We start from the raw sequence: 17,487 nt of genomic DNA, 5'->3' as shown, positions 1-17,487 counted from the left end.
CAGCGATGTGAGAGCTCAATCCTGATTGGTTCAGACTGAAGCGGAGTTTCACGCGTTTGGCAATGGACGAGCCGAAGTGATGGGTTACTGTGTATGACACTTTACCTTAGGATTTCTCGGTTATTTTAGCTAAACTGTTATTTTTTATCTGATACAAGAATAGTGCGTTGAATTCAGCTCGGTCGATGAGCACAAATATGAGATTTTAGCAAGGTTTTATTGCTTTGGTCAGCATATACTGATACATTTTCTAGGGAAATATCTTGCGAATTCAGAAGTTTGACGCAAGCTCTTCTATTCAGGATGAAAACCAGAGAGTTCTTCGTTTCGGCACCAGGGAAAGTTATTCTCCACGGTGAGCATTCTGTCGTGCACGGAAAGGTGGGTGTTCAATCATCAGAGACCCAAAACATTGACGTCTTTTAATTGTTGATATGTCCCTTTTCCTTCATTAAAGTGTTTTAGGAAGTCATTGGTTTAGACAAATCTAATGCTAAAAGTTATATATTTTGTTATAAAACTGAAGGATATTTTGTTTAAAACTGCACAAATGCAAAGCTGATGTGTTTTATGGTCCTGGAAATCATTTGCAGTTGTCCCTTTGTTATTTATTGCATTTGGGTTTCATTATGTGAATATATTTTTTATTTGTATGTATTTTTATAAATATGTAATTTTTATGTAGTGTATAGTTTTAATATTTATAGTTATTCCATTTAGCTACAAAACTGTAATAATATATATTTTAATATTTTGAGGCGATGTAATAATTTTCAAGTCACTAAAATATTGTGAAATGTTATTACAATTACAGTTTAATGTATTTCAGTTCGAATACTAACTTTAAAAATGACTACATTTGACATTTTAATTTCACACAAAGTGTTAAGGTGTCAGTTGGCAGTAACTTTGATAAGTAGTAGTGGCAGTACATTTTTAGCAAGCTGTAACATTTAATATGCATAGAGTATCAGCTACTGTTATGTTTTTTTTAACCAATATTTTGCGTATTATTCAATAACAACTGTTGCAGTGTTGATTTTACGGTTAATAATGTTCAGAGTCAAAGATGAGATTATTGAGATCATGCATCTTTATTCTGTCCAATGTACTGTTGGAAAACTAAATTTAAAGGGATAGTTGACCTACAATTTTAATTTTGCCATCACTTTCTCACCCTTGTGTTGATCCTAACCTGTATGAGTTTCTTTCTTCAGTTGAACACAAAATAATATATTTTGAAGAATGTTGGTAACCAGACAGTTGACAGTAGCCATTGACTTCCATAGTAGGAAAAAAAGTACTATGGAAGTCAATGGCTACTGTCAACTGGTTACCAACATTCTTTAAAATATCTACTTTTGTGTTTTTTTATTTTTGGGTGAACTATCCCTTTATAGATGCTGTATGTAATTTTTTGACTGTACTAAAGCATAAAAATACCAAAATATTTTTGCAGATATTTAGGAAACATGCTGAATTCACATACTCATTTCTCTGAAAAACAATGCTACAGCCAGTTATTCTGCTTTGAAATAGGAGTGTCTGTTTTTGTTTTGTTCTGTGTGATAATGCACGCTGCCAGTTTACCCAATAGTATTCGACACCCGGGTTGCCAGGGTGGAAAACACAGCGTATTGCTGCCATGGAAGCCAGCGAACAAAGCGGGTCATTGGTCGCAGATTCTACCTGACCTAAAAAGCCTAAAAAGTCGGGGTCTGTGGAGGAGGGGGCGGGGCAAACAATATTTTAAAATCTGGACTGCAGTACCCATTTCAACCACTAGCTGTCATTCTTACATACAGCACCTTTAAAGTCCCTCTTCTGTTCTTGATCAATCTTAAACAGGTTGCTTTGGCTGTGAGTTTGAATTTGCGCACATACCTGCGGCTGCAGTCCACGTCATCCGGTGAAGTGCGCATTAACCTCCCCAATATTGACACTTTTCTGTCCTGGGAAATAACTGCACTGCAGCCACTTCTGGCTGGGTGTAAAGGTGAGAGGAGATAGATATTTGTTTTTTATTAAAAAAAATAGTTCACCCAAAAATGAAAACTCTCATTATTTTCTCCTGTATATTCCTTGTCTGTTCATTGAAGTTGTAATAATGCAGTGTCAGAAAGCAATCATTTCTGGCCTGTGTTTCTGTGACTGTTTATTGTTTCAGCAGAGCAGGGGGACCTGAAGGAACTTGACGCAGATCTTTTGAAGAGACTACGTGAATTCACAGGCATTTCAGATGATTCCACCGACACAAGAAGCATGGCAGTGTTGGCTTTCCTCTACATGTACCTGACTGTTTTTGCAGAGTAAGAACACTCTCTTAAACTCTCTGCATCATTGATTAAAGTGCCCTATTATGCTATCTTTCATGTAAAGTGTAATATATCTGTTTGTGAATGTAAAGGTCTGCAATGATTCAAAGATCTAAGTGCACGAAAAATGTAGTTGTCTCTCAAAGAAGAAAGAACAGATTCTGAACTGCCTATATATAGGTTTTTAAAAAATGTGCATAATCTGCATAACAATTTTTCTTGTGTTTTTGCGCACACTTGGCATATAAAGCTAATTTTGATTCTGATTCTAATACTTATCTATGGTCTTTATTGGCTGCCTGCGAACAACATCTACTTTGACCTGCCCTCAAACATTTTAGTTGTAGCTGAGGCCTAGAAAAGTTTGGTTCATGTTAGTTACATGATAAGAAGACACACTTTTCTCCGGTAAGATAGCAAATCCAGTATGGTAAAACCGACGCCATCGCTGTCAGTTCGTATCGCTGTGTACAAGTGCTGAGGAAGCCTCCTAAGCTAAAATGCAAGCCTCCTAAGCTAAAATTATGTAATGGGCATTTAGTTTCCGACATGCACTGTAAATGGTAGACCAATCACAATTGACTGGGCCATCTGACCAATCAGAGCAGAGTAGGCTCTCAGGAAGGAGGGGTTTAGAGAGATTGAATCCTTGATAAAACCATTTCAGAAAAGAGATGATGCTTTAATTGTAAATTATGTGGAAATCAAAGTGTTTTTTGACCTTGGATGCATATAAACCTATTGTTGGAGACCTTCAAAAACAAAATTAGGAAACTTTAAAGGTCCTGTTCTGCGTGATCCCATTTTTCAAACTTTAGTTAGTGTGTAATGTTGCTGTTAGAGCATATATAATACCTGTAAAATTATAAAGCTCAAAGTTCAATGCCAAGCGAGATATTTTATTTAACAGAAGTTCACTTTCAAAGCCTACAGTGAACGGCCGGTTGGGACTACATCCTGGTATTTCCTGCTTTAATTACGTCAGTAGAGCAGTTTGTCGACTAACCTCCGCCCACAAGAGTACGCGAAAAAGGGGGCGTGGTCTTGTTGCTCCCGCGTGGATAAGAGGAAGTGTTGCGTTCGGTTGCGTTTGTATAGTTTGTTTGTCGCCATGTCGTCGAGACGCTGTTATTTTCATCCCGGAGTCAAGTCACCTTTGTTTGGCTTTCCCAGGGACACTGTACTTAGAGATCATTGAGCGCATGCATCCCCGTTATGGTGAGAGGCGTGACCTTTCCGGTAACATGCGCTCTGCATGCGCTAAGCTGCTGTCGAATCACAACACGGGAACCGCTGGCACAATCAGAACTCGTTACGTATTTCTGAAGGAGGGACTTCATAGAACAGGGAAATCGAGAAGGGGCTCGCTGCAGCCTGCGGTGGATGTCCAACCCGGCCCACATCCAAGTGTGACGTCAGAGGCCAGGCCAATGCCGCCCTGCAGCCGATTTTTAAGATTTTATTGGTCATATCAATCACAGTAGAGACTGCCTCTACACCAAACACTGATCCCTAAACCTACCCGTCACTGTAACGAATTAAGTACTGATTGCCTACACCAAACTCTTTTCCCTAAACCTACCCGTCACCGTAACGAATTAAGTACTGATTGCCTACACCAAACTCTTTTCCCTAAACCTAACCGTCACTGTAACGAATTAAGTACTGATTGCCTACACCAAACTCTTTTCCCTTAACCTACCCGTCACTGTAACGAATTAAGTACTGATTGCCTACACCAAACACTGATCTCTAAACCTACCCGTAACTGTAACCAATGAAATTAGCTGCAGGGCGGGAGTTCTGACGTCACACTTGGATGTGGGCGGAGTTGGATATCCACCGCAGGCTGCAGCGAGCCCTACTTGGGGAAATCTTTCAAGCCGTTTTGAGGACAGTGAAAACAGCAGTATACAGATAAGTAAATTGTGTGAAAAATACTGTGTTTTTTTACACACGAAACATGAACACATGTTATATTGCACACTGTAAACACAATCAAAGCTTCAAAAAAACACGAAAAATGGGACCTTTAAGATAGCATAATAGGGGAACTTTAAATCTGCAAATATTTGAAAGCTTCATATGAACACTGTTACTGTTTTTTTTTCTAGAGCTCTGGCCAGTATCACAGTGTCTGTGTGGTCAGAGTTGCCCACAGGAGCTGGTTTAGGCTCCAGTGCCGCCTATAGTGTTTGCCTGTCTGCCGCTCTGCTGTCTGCCAGAGGGACTATATCGGCTCTTACATCACAGCAGGAGTCAGCCAGGTAACACTTCATTGCAATGAATTATGGGGTTTTTATGTAGGTAAGGATTGTTTAATTTACTTTTAACTCTTAAAAAGTAACTTTTAAGTATTCATTTATTACAGGGAGTGTCCCCCTGAAACAACCTGCAACCTTTTTGTTACCAGCCCCGATGATTAGTGATAAGGCTACACCACACCTTGAAAAATGTATATATCTGATCATCTGAATCAGATGATAGATTAAGTAACCAAGGAGCAGAGATATTAACTTTTAGAATTCCAAAGTTCTTGTCCTTCCTCTGCCCTCTCGAAAATCCATCCAGGTATTTAAAATGTGTGGTTTGAAATAGAAAATAAAAGGATAAAGGGGTACATTTGAGAATTGCTCCTCTGGTCGTGCTCAGTATTTCTGCAGATGATCACCTCCATAATTTTTCCTGTCATCTTCCTACTCAACCCCCCCGTTTTAACAAGCATGTTTGAGCTGTATTAGCTGAAAGCAACTTCCACTGACGCATCTTAAAATATGTCAGTGCCATTGTTTTGTCTCTTGATGCACAGCAGTAATGTTTTTTTCCAAGGCACGTTTATAAAAGCTACTTAAATGCCCTAATTAAACTAAGGCTTAATCCTGGCTTAGTCTAAGCCCTGTCTGTGAAACCGGGCCAATATATTTTAATATATTTTAAAATGCAATTTATTCTTGTGATGGCAAAGCTGAATTTTCAGAAGCCATTAGTTTGCTAGAAGTTTGCTTAATGTTTCTGTGGAAACTTTTGTAGCATTATAAATGTCTTTACTGATAATTTTGATCAATTTAATGCATCCTTGCTGAATAAAAGTATTAATTAGTAAAAAAAAAAATATATATAATATTAGGGGTGGGCGATATGACCAAAATCTTATATCACGATATGAGTAATTTTATTTCACGATAACGATATATATCACAATATAGTTATTTTTGCTAACCATTGACCATATTTTACTTTTTTTAAGGTCATTACTCATTAGCAGCAAGAAACCTGTTAACTGAAAATGTTCTGTTTGTGTTGTAGGTGGTGTAAAGATGAGATGGAGCTGATTAACAGGTGGGCGTTCATGGGCGAGAAGATCATCCATGGTACCCCTTCAGGGGTGGATAATGCTGTGGGCACATGGGGTATGACTCTCAGCCTGTGTCTGCTGTCTTACGCATTCATGAATCTTCTTCATTTGATGTATTTTTTTGTGCTACTTCACTTTATGCGTTCTATAACAGGTGGCTTTTTAAGATACCATGCTGGTAATATAACTCCACTAAGCAGGTAAAATATTACTCTACAAAATTGTATCTCAATATATTTTTTAAGTTACTGTTATTTTATAAAGTATATAAAAAGTTGTTTCAGTGAAATTACAGAACCAACTTGAATGGTGTGTTATTGGGTTCATTTCCTCCCCAGGGTCCCCATTCTGAGGATCCTTCTCACTAATACCAAAGTACCACGTAGCACCAAAGTGCTTGTTTCTGGAGTGAAGGACAAAATTAACAAGGTAGTAAATGGCTCCCCCCAGCCCCCTTCCATATTTTTATTCCTGTGCCCTTTCATTAGCATAATGGCCGGTGTTGTATGAGGGAGGAACACTCCAGGGGCCCAGTGCTGAGTGCCTTTTATAAGAGCTCCAAATGAAACACTCTGCCAACGCTCCTGTGCTCTGTTACCCTGACAACGGCAGCAGGTAGCCTCACTGCTGGCATATCCTGATTGGCGAAGAGGAATTCTGGTATTATTAGGGTGGAAAAGAGTAAAGAGTCAGGACAGGTTTGAAAGGGGTCATATTCTACTACACCTTTGTGGCATTATAAGTCAAAGGAATAAGCCATGAACAAGCGTAATTTAGTTTTACTCAGCCATTTCCACCCTTTTTCAGAATTTGTTTGAAAGGTATGGTTGACCCAAAAATGAATCATCATGACCCACCCTCATGTCATTCCAAACTGCATGTCTTACTTCTGCAGAACACAAAAGGAGATAGTTTGTAGAATATCTGGTTGAATGATTTCAGCACGATGGCAGGACATCATGCTTCAACTTGACACTTAGTGAATCACCTAAGAGCAGATGCCATTGATTTTTTGTTGTTGTGTGCCAGCCAGTACTTTAAACTCCAGCCTACTAGGTGGCATAAATTCACTATTATTCAACTTAGTCTGCTAATTTAATGGCAGCTAGCAAAACTGCATGATATTTTTAACCCCAAACCAGTTAAGCGCAAACCCCACAGTCGATTTCATTGGTCAACTAATTACGCCTTCATTGGTTATTAGAGAATGCCGATGTCAACACATTTGACTATTATTTCCAAACAGCAAGAGTTTGAATTGCAGTTGTATGGGGATATTCTGCTTGACTAAGGATGGATGACCATTATAATTATCTTTTACTGTGACAAGATTAAGCTGCTAATTTTTTTTTAATGAATAATGTTGTTCCCTCACCTGTGTTTGTGCAGCACTTTTCTGTCCTTTTAGTCCTCTGCACTGTGTTGTTTTACAGTTTCCCTCCGTAATGAAGCCAGTTCTGGAGTCCGTCAGCGCCGTGTCCTGCACCTGTGAACAGACTCTCACAGAGCTTGCTGCACACGGTCCTTCAGCTGAGCACTACAACATACTGGAGGTACAATCACACAGCTTTTCCTTCATAAAGAAGGAAATATGCATTTATTAATAGATGTACGTATATTATTATTTGTGCCAGACACTTTTTTTTTTTTAAATTTTTGCCACTTTTTTTCTGTCTGAGACAAATTTGGGCAATCGTAAAGATTTCTTTCATGATAGGAAAAATATGCAAAATATGCAGTTGCTTTTGTGATTTAATACAGTTAAAACTTTTGGGATTGGTAAATTTTTTTGAATGATTTGGTGCTCAAAAATATTTAGTATTATTAGTGTTGAAAACACTAGACATGTAGCAGTGCTGTAGCAGTGCTACTGTGTAGCACTAGACATGAATCATCTAGTCATGAAGTCTGACATAAATTAATGCCTTTGCTTTAACCCAAGATGTCTCTGGGGTCATATAGTACAATCTGACTCATATCTATCACATTTGCAACAAACAAAAAATGTTGTGTAGTGAACGACCAGTATATTACTGTATTCCTGCAAACCTTGTTACATTATACAAGAGCAAAGATGCTATTGTGTTGTTGGACACATAGCCCAGCAGTTTGCGCATTTACACAGTGATTTGAGTAGGGCACAAGAGTGATGCAAGTTTGAATCTTTATCCTGTTCCTCTGTTTCCTCTGAAAAATTTTATTCAGAGAAAGCCCTGATGGACGGATGAATTTTTATTGATCCTTTTTAGACTTTTCTCTGTGTGTCTTGTCATCAGGAGCTGATTGATATAAACCAGCACCACCTGAATGTGATGGGTGTGGGTCACTCATCTCTGGACACACTGTGTAGGGTCACTCTGGCCAGGGGGCTGCACAGCAAACTGACCGGGGCAGGAGGAGGAGGCTGTGGAATCACTCTCCTACGACCAGGTACCAATACACGCACCAGAATAACAGAAAAAAGATTTTGCTGCTTGTCCATGAAAAAATCTATGCCTTAATGTAATGCATTATAATATAACGTTACTTCCTAAAAAGTACCTAGTTGTTTTACTTAGGCTGGGTGCACAGTACACGGTGCGATTTATAATAGTCCTTCACGATTGTTCCTTGTCAGACTGCACGAACATGATCCCCGCTGTAAGCCATGTCACACTGTAAGATCTAAGTTGTCATTAATGTCAGACTGTACGATAGTCAAGGTGCGCGCATGCAAGAAAACTAGTCTGGAGTTTTATATCATCAATCAATGACACGTTCAGTGACATTGAGCTGCATTACACACGGATTGAAATGGTGGCTGCAAAGAAATCTCAAGCGCTCATTTTGGTCATGGTTTGTCTTGAAAAACGAAGATAATTTGATGGTCGTCGTAGGAGAAGTCACACTGCAGGATTGTGCCAAATCTTCTGACACTGCCAGAATTTCGTCTGAGGTCAAATTTGATCGCAACAGTCATTAATCGGCTGCCGGTGAACATGTCAAACTAACGATCAAAGACTGCAGATTTTAGCCTAGGATCAGAGGAATCTTTTAGGATTTGCAAAATTTGTCTCAGATGGCCAAATCGTGGCCAAAATTGTGCAGTGTGCACCCGGCTTTAGTTATTTTGCGTTACTTACTTTTCTCAACTGGGCTAGGCTACCTTGTTTGTTTTTTGTTTTTCAACAACAACTACAACAACTACAAAAAAGTTCTATTGTTGGCAAATTTAAAAGCCCTTTTACACCAAAAGATGAATGAATTAGCCTCAGGCAGAAAGAAATGCCAATTCACGCCGGTACAGTAGAGGGCGCAGCTCAAGCTAACTTTTCAGCTGTCTCAGTTTACATTAGAGCTGCAACTAACGATTATTTTTTTCTGTCGACTAATCTAACGATTATTTTTCCGGATTAATCTGATTATTCTTTTTTTACTGATTATTGTATTTCAAAGAGGGTAGTGCATTTGTATATTATTTTAACATGAAATCAATGAATGATGACAATATTAATTGTATTTCAGGAAGGGTAGTGTACTTAAGCCATTTTATAATGAAATATATGTACACAAGAAGCTTTTTAAACATTATGTATAATGATACTATTCATCATAAAATGTATACAGAGTAGGCCTAATTAGGAAAAGTTGTTTACTATAATAGTTGAGTATTATTTACTTATTGATTTGTGTCAATAGTAAACAAAAATGCACTTGTATTTATCTGCAAAACGTTCACATACAGGAGCTTTCAGCATAGTTTTAATGTATAACTAGTCGTCTATTTTGAAGATACAGCCTACATGTGCATAAACAACGACTAAAGCTGCCAGAAGTTTTTGCCCAAACTTCAAAGACACATTTAAATGATTAAAGCTAGAGGCATATCTTAACTTTAATGTTACTTTAATCATGTAAACTACCTATATACAGCATGTTATTATGCATATGTGTTTGGGACAGAGGGGAACCCGGTCACATTTGCAGCAGATATATGCTGCCCATAATAAATAAAAGCACGAGACGTACTGTGGTCGGAGAAGAACACCGGAAAATGTGATCGAATGGACAAGATTCGTCTGTATTTGCAATACACGCGCCATGGTTCAGCTGCGCGAGACGAACACTGGCAGTGTGAAAGCCCAACGGGCTCCCGCTCTCCACACGCACAGCTTCTGCTCTGCCACCGCGTGCAGTGTGAAACCGCCGTTACAGAGCGAACAAAGCACAGTTTTATTCAGCTTCTGTTTAAAGTACTCCCACACTTTTGAATGTCACGGTCTGGCTTTATATGATAAATGATCATTTTCACTATGCCCGGGAGCAGAAGCCGCCATTATTGTAGATAAAATTCTAGTAAATAATGTGACGCCGACGCGTCAACGCATTTCACGCATGTCGGCGTATTTTCGTAGTCGACGTCATCGATGACGTCGACGCGTCGATGCAGCCCTAGTTTACATGTTTCAGCAGTGTTTTCACACGGCACAATTTTAGCCCCGATTTTTCATTCGCTGACAGATTTAGCAAAATCGGTTCTCCGGAAAATATGGCGTTTGGGGGGTAAAATATGTGTTTTTTTGGCAGGGTTGCCTGGGTTCCTGGGTCTAAATATCACATAATCGGGGTCGCTTCAACCCACGGACATGGAAAAACAGCCCGCGGGAAAACCGCAGACTTGGCTGTGTGCAGTTGAGTTCTGTTGACATTTGACAGCTAACGTTATGCGTCGCTACGTTGCTCTGATTGGTTGTAGTTGTCTATCCAATTGAGGTCTTTCCTGGCTTTCCTGGCACAGCCCAATGGAGCAGTATCAGACTCATATTCTGTCTAGAATTGAGTATGACAACGTCAGGCTAACAGTAACCATCATGTTTAAACTGCACATGCAACACCTCTGCACTTACTCACGATTTCTCTCAACATGGGGACAGGAGAGGTGTCAGTCAATAAACGGGAAAACAATGTAACTTGCATTACTTATTTAAATAAGTAACTTGGATGTTTTGCTGTAAATGTAAGAGTAATGCATTACATTACTACTAGTTACTTGAAAAAAAGTAATTTGATTAAGTTACTTGTATTGTATTACCCCCAACACTGCTAGGGCTTTGTGATGCATTTGTGTAAACAACTAGATAACCTTCTGTCAATTATGATGACACCTGATTTATTATAATTGTACCAATCTTTGTTGTTTTTGTATAAAATGTCTTCATGGATCCCTACGGTGTATATTTTTTTTATATGCTTCCTGTGGTTAATCAGTCTGATTGCTGCATATTGTTTGAAAAATCTCCATGAGGGTGGCACCCTGCTGACTGCGTGACTGTTTAACGTGATTTGTGAGGTAAATCTTGCTTGTCACTCTTGTCTGACAAAGCTAACAACTTGACACAGCAGCTGTCAGACTGGGCCACACTCTTTGTTTATGCCTGAAGCCACTAACGCATTGAATTTTAATCAGGATCTTAGAACCCTCAGAAACAGCCTCCAATAAAGAGGAGACACAATGCAGGAAGAAGCCGGGCAAAGTTTATGATGTGATGTTGTTAGCCTAGCAGCTTGAGTATGTGACATTGTCATTTCTAGGCATGCCTTGTTAAGGTATGATGAAGGCTGAATTGAGATTTCTAAGGTAAAGTCCTTTTCTTCATTTGATTTGCTGACAAGATTGGTCTTTTTATTTACTATTTTTATTTTATTTGTAGAAAAAAAAAAGACAAAAGGGACAATACATATTAATGAACATTTTTCACAAATGTAAATATGCCAGATTATAGCCAAAGGCTAATTTCCATCTGCAGACCCCCAAACAGGTAGATGTTACACATAAATACACATAACTACATATAGACACACTATGCACAGGCTATACACAGTGAAGCAAGGACAATAACAGTGATCACAACACACAAGTCCATAATACACTATATCCATGCTATACTAACTCCTATTACACAACCCATATCACACCAATAGTTCTATCCCCTTTATTTTTATAAAACACTAACTCTATTTTACATCTGGTATATATACTAATGATTACCAAACATGCTCACATATTTGTGTGTCCCTCAACCACACTTTTAAACAATTCCTAAAAATAGGCCAACTTGTGCTTTCCCTAACTGACTGAGGGATACTATTCCAAAAGTTCACCCCCTGATATGATAGAGCGTTCTGGGAAAAGGATGTCCGCCTAAGCGCCAAAACACAGTCACCTCTCATATTGGCTCTAGTCACTCGAGACCCGACATCACTGATAGACTTTTGTTTAATAAAATCACTCAATGGTAGAGGCGCCAAACCATGTATGACTTTATAGATTAAACAGGCTGATTTAAATAATTTGAAATTCGCAAAATTTAAAAACTTATATTTATCTAAAATATTACAATGATGATATGATGAAGGCTTCTTATCTAATATTTTCAATGCTCTTTTATAGCATACCTCAATTGGCCCGATAGCAGCATGACTAGTATAAGCCCAACTTGTGATACAGTATTCAATATGAGCCAGTATCATAGAGTGCAAGAACGTAATCGCTGCTGTATCTGTTAATGAGGTACGAATTTGTTTAAAGTTCCGTAAATTAACATTTACAGTATTCACAACTTTTTTGATATGTTTTTTAAAAGATAATTTCGAGTCTATCAGAACTCCTAGATACCTAAATTCCTCAACATTAGTTAATTCTTGTCCACCCAAGCAAACTTTTACTGTGGCCACAGTTGTTTTAGGTTTACTAAAAAACATTGATACAGTCTTTTTAACATTAAGACACAAGCATGAATCATTCAGCCATTTTTGCAAATCATTTAAAGCGAATGAAAGCTGATGGGCAGCATCCTCAGCACTTTTGGCATGTGTAAAAATGACCGTATCATCAGCATACATAATCGTATCAACATTTTTGCATACATTGGGCAAACTATTCACATACAGTGAAAATAGCAGAGGTCCTAAAATTGATCCCTGAGGAACACCCTGTGTATATTGAAGATAGGGTGACTTACAATTCTTTATTTGCACACATTGTTTTCTATCTGATAAATAAGACTGTATCCATTTAACTGTTTGATTACTAAAGCCAAATGTTAACAGTCTAGACAAAAGCTTTAAGTGATTCACAGTATCAAACGCACGCTTAAGATCAACAAAAACAGCAGCAACGTAACTGTTTTTATCTAAATAGAACTTCACCTTCTCGACAAAAACACAAATAGCCGTTTCAGTTGAGTGAAGAGATCGGAATCCAAATTGCATAGGGTGCAGACCCGGATTGGAATCATTAAGATGTGCAATGATAGAGTTGGCGACCCACTTCTCTGCTATCTTAGAAAAGATAGGAAGTATGCTGATAGGTCGATAATTAGCAGGGTCTAGTTTATCACCCGATTTATATATTGGTATGACATTTGCAACCTTCCAACTCAAGGGAACGACTGCCTGCGTAATTGACAAATTAATAAGATGGGTCACAGGCACCAAAATACAAGATTTAAAAAGCTTCAGAAGATTGGTATCAAATCCAAACACATCCCTTGCTTTAGAATTTTTTAATTTAGAGATTGTTATCTACTTCATTTTCTGTAATTGTTTGAATATTAAACTTAGAATTTAGAGTTACGGCATCCATATAAAGGTCAATGTGGGCCATATTTTGTTACAAACAAGCGGATCGTGACTGCTGAAAAGATAGGTCTCGGTCCACTTCCAAACAAACTTAAGTTCAGAATGCTCACGCAGGCCTGTTTTTTTCACGTCATAGTTGCGAGTTTACCCATCACAGTTCGGTACAGGCAACCAGAACCTCTGACGCCTGTACCAAACTGTGATGTGCAACATCTCAACTATGATGAGAAAAAACAGGCATGCGTGAGCATTCTGTTCTTTTTAGGGTCTCATCTTCCCGTTTTGGTTCGTTTACATGTCTTTGGTCTGTGTTGCATTCATATTTCATTTGAACTGCACCAGAGTTCATTTAGCTTGTTTGGTGCACACCAGGGTACGCATAGCAGTATTCACTGATTAAAGTGTTTTTTGACCCTGGATGCATGTAAATCTATTTTTCCAGACCTCCAAAACAAATTTAAGAACCTTTAAAATGGCATAATAGGGGCACTTTAAGCCAAAGTTTGGCTCATACTTGTCAAAAAAGACATTTAATTTTTCCTCCACTTGACATGGCAAAGAGGTCTGTTTTTGTGTCAAGCACGTAAAATTACACCCAGTTTAATTTTCTAAAACAGTAGAGGGGCATTATCAGCCACCTGGTGACGCACATACACACACTGAATCTTGGGTTTCATGTTTGAGGGTTTGGCAGATTGTCAGACCACCTGCATATGGTCAGTGCTTCTGACACAAACAACTGGGGAAAAAAGTTGTATTTCACCAGGAACAATGTTACAAAGACATGAGGCACACAAAAATCTATTTTCATACAAACTAAGCTTGTTATTCTTTTTCTCCTTACGTGTTGAGTTGTGCTGTTCATGCAAGTGTGAATCCAATCCTCCATATAATATAATATTTCAATTCTGAACAATATTTCATAGTTAAGTTTTTTATGCACACTGTACACCAAGGCTGCATTTACTTGATCAAAAATACAATAAAAACAGTAATATTGTGAAATCTTATTACAATTTAAAACGTTTTTTGTAATATATTTAACTGTAATACAAACTGAATTTTCAGCAGCCGTTACTCCAGTCTTCAGTGTCACATGATCCTTCAGAAATCATTTTAATATGCTGATTTTGGTGCTCAAGAAACATTTCTTATTATTATCAATGCTGAAAGTTGGGCTGCTTAATATTTTTGTGGAAACCATGAAACATTTTTTTTCAGATATTTTTTTTAATGATTAGGCAGTTCCAAAGAACAGCATTTCTTTTGTAACATTATAAATGTACTATAAATGCTGTCACTTTTGATCAATTTAATGCATCCTTGCTGAATAAAAGTATTAATTTCTTATGTTATCATTTATTTATAATTTATTTATTTAACTAGGTAAGTCAGTTGAGAACAAGTTCTCATTTACAATGATGACCTGGCCAAGAGGCAGCTTAAAAAGCAAGTGCAATACAATAATAACATAATAATAAGAATACAAATAACACAACAATAAACAATAACATATAAAGCAAACTAATAACTAAAAACAAGTACAGTGATCTTGTACTATTGACCAAATTGAATTCTTAAAAGAGGAGAGTGAGATAAATGAGCTGAGTTTTAAAGTGTTGCTGCATATGATTGGAATCATCTGCAGCAGAAAACTGAAAAGAACAACGACCAAAGGAGGTATGGACTTTAGGTATGCATAAATTAATACATTTGCTAGAGCGCAGATTACGACTAGTATTATGAATATTAAAAAGTGACTGTAAATATAACGCTGTTTTCCCGATAAGAGTTTTATAAATGAACAGAAACCAATGAATTTGTCTACGAGACTGAAGAGAAGACCAATTTAATAAAGAATACAAATGGCAATGGTGAGTGTCAAATGAAGCTCCAGTCACAAAGCCAATTGCAGCGTGATAAATAACATCCATTTTTTGAAGGAGAGTTTTTGAAGCTGACCTGTAAACTACATCACCATAATCCAAAATTGGAAGCACTGTCATTTTAACCAAAACTTGTTTTGAAGTGTATGTGAAAGAAGATTTATTATGAAAAAGAAAACTAACACGTGATTTAACCTTTCTAAGCAATACATTTATATGAGTTTCAAATGACAACTTGCTATCGAGCCAGATACCAAGATATTTGTAGCATTCAACATAATCGATCTTCGAGCCATCCAGTGAAGGACATTTTAGGCATATTTTTAACATGTGGTAGATTTCTATTAAAAATCATGCATTTTGTACTTATGTTATGTATGTTATGTTATGTTATGTTATTATAATTATATTATGTTATGTTGCAATTATATTGTTATAATTTTATTATATTAAATTACACATTTACACAATTTAGCTTAAACTCCGTGGAGCGTTTGGTTTTTAAGAAAGTAATTTGTCTAGGTCTTGGTGTTAATGGGTATGTTTTTGTCGTCTTTGTTTGCAGAGACGGATGCATCAGTGATTCAGAGCACCGTTGAGGAGTTAAAGTCTTGTGGCTTTGACTGCTGGGAGACCAGTATTGGAGCTCCTGGGGTACAGCAGCACTCACCGGCTGCACTCAGTCAGGACATACTGAAGATCCTCAACAGCTACTGAGACCCAAAGGAAACATTCTACTTTATGCTTCGTTGTTATCATTGGCACAAATGCTCATCGCTGCTGTTACTCTGGATCTGGGTTCGACAAATGTATTTCATAATACTTGGGAAATGTTATATTGAAAATTGGGAAATTATATAAAACATACGCTTATTGTCTGTTGAATTAAGAAATACTGTGTAGTATTATTATTACTACATTCAGAGTGCTTATGCATTGTGAATGTTATTTTTCACACATCAAAAATAATTATGTGCCACTAGATGGCATCAGAGTGTAAGACGTGGATTTAATACCGTCGATTTTAGACAGTGTGTATGGAATGCAAATAATATATGTTTCAAATAAATATGAATTACATTAATTTATAAATAATATTTAATAAATTCAAAAAAAAAAAATCCATAAAAAGCTGCACAAGATTATCCTTTCCTGGCCTGTCTGTCTATTCCCAGCAAATGTAGTAGGATCATCTCATTTGCCAAAATGTTTCTCAACGCGGATCACATTTCCGACCAGAACTAGCACAGCTTGGAGCATTTTGGACTGTGTACAGCTGTTGTATTACTGTCACTAAACCCAAAGTAATTACTTTTCAGTTATTTGCTCTTTGTCAGAATATTTTGCACCGGAACGGTTTGAAGCCAAGTAGTGGATGCGAGGATGCATTTGGCTGTCGACCAGATGCAGACAGCCCAAGTGATCTGTGAAGCGCAGTGATGAAATAAACGCTCTGCACTTTCAGCAGAGCAGATTTCCCCACAGTCCCAGGAGAGGGGTGTAATTTTAGTGGTGTTTTGTGAGGAACAGATAAAGAGGGCTATCTCAGCCCGCAAGAACTGGAGCTAGTGAAAAGGAAATGGATTTGCACTGAGATGAATGTGTTCCTGTAAACTGGAGGACAGAGCCTCTTATGCTTGAACAAGTCAATTTGAGAAGACCTGGGGAGGTCAGAGACACCTTTGAAAATGAGTGCTGCCAGTTTTGTGAATGTGAAGCCGTCAGCATGCTTATAATCCGGAAGTGAGGAGACAACGTAATGTACAGCGTAAGTCCAGGCCGGCACTGCACTTGCATAAACCGCTTAGAGTAGTCTTACAAGTAAGTCATCTAAGTTTTTTTTTTTTCTTCAAGACTGGTCATAAATTTTCAGTGAGTTACATACAAAAGTAGATCATTTGGTCTAATTTGAATCTGAAAAGTAAGACTGATTAGCCCCGATGTTTATGCAACAGGCCCCAGTTTGGGCAAGTCTTTTGTCTTAATTGTATTTTTTAGCATATTTGTTTTGTCTCGGGCTATGTCTAAAAAACAACATTGGACCCCATTGACTTTCAATGGACATTTTTGGTTGAACTATCCCTTTAAGAGTTTGAACAGTGACCTTTAATGACAACATGCACATTTGCCTGTTGAAATAGTGTGATTTTTCAAAATTTTGGGGTCAGTACGAATTATTATTATTATTTTTTTTTTAAATTAAAGGGATAGTTCACCCAAAAAGGGTTGTCATTACATACTCATCCTCAATTTGTTCCAAACCTGTATGAGTTTCTTTCTTCAGTTGAACACAAAAGAAGATATTAGGAAG

General features: G+C 37.7%; 1 protein-coding gene across 2 annotated transcripts; it reads left to right on the top strand.

Moving 5' to 3' along the window:
• The first annotated feature begins 27 nt into the window (after positions 1-27).
• Positions 28-16,285, top strand: mvk (mevalonate kinase). 2 transcript variants are annotated; one of them, XM_079814205.1, is made up of 10 exons: positions 28-381; positions 1,849-1,996; positions 2,171-2,309; positions 4,430-4,582; positions 5,622-5,725; positions 5,825-5,870; positions 6,009-6,099; positions 7,104-7,223; positions 7,947-8,100; positions 15,742-16,285. In XM_079814205.1, the coding sequence occupies exons 1-10, from the start codon at positions 304-306 to the stop codon at positions 15,891-15,893; spliced, it is 1,185 nt and encodes a 394-aa protein (XP_079670331.1). In that variant the 5' UTR covers positions 28-303; the 3' UTR covers positions 15,894-16,285. The 2 variants fall into 2 exon arrangements, with proteins under 2 accessions (XP_079670331.1, XP_079670330.1); XM_079814204.1 differs by having other exon boundaries at positions 33-381; positions 2,168-2,309.
• Positions 16,286-17,487: the final 1,202 nt, after the last annotated feature.

Source organism: Gobio gobio (assembly GCF_949357685.1).
Source record: "Gobio gobio genome assembly, chromosome: 4".
In the NCBI taxonomy this organism is placed as follows: Eukaryota; Metazoa; Chordata; class Actinopteri; order Cypriniformes; family Gobionidae; genus Gobio; species Gobio gobio.
The sequence above is the reverse complement of the archived record's forward strand: the minus strand, read 5'-3'. Positions and strand labels throughout refer to the sequence as shown.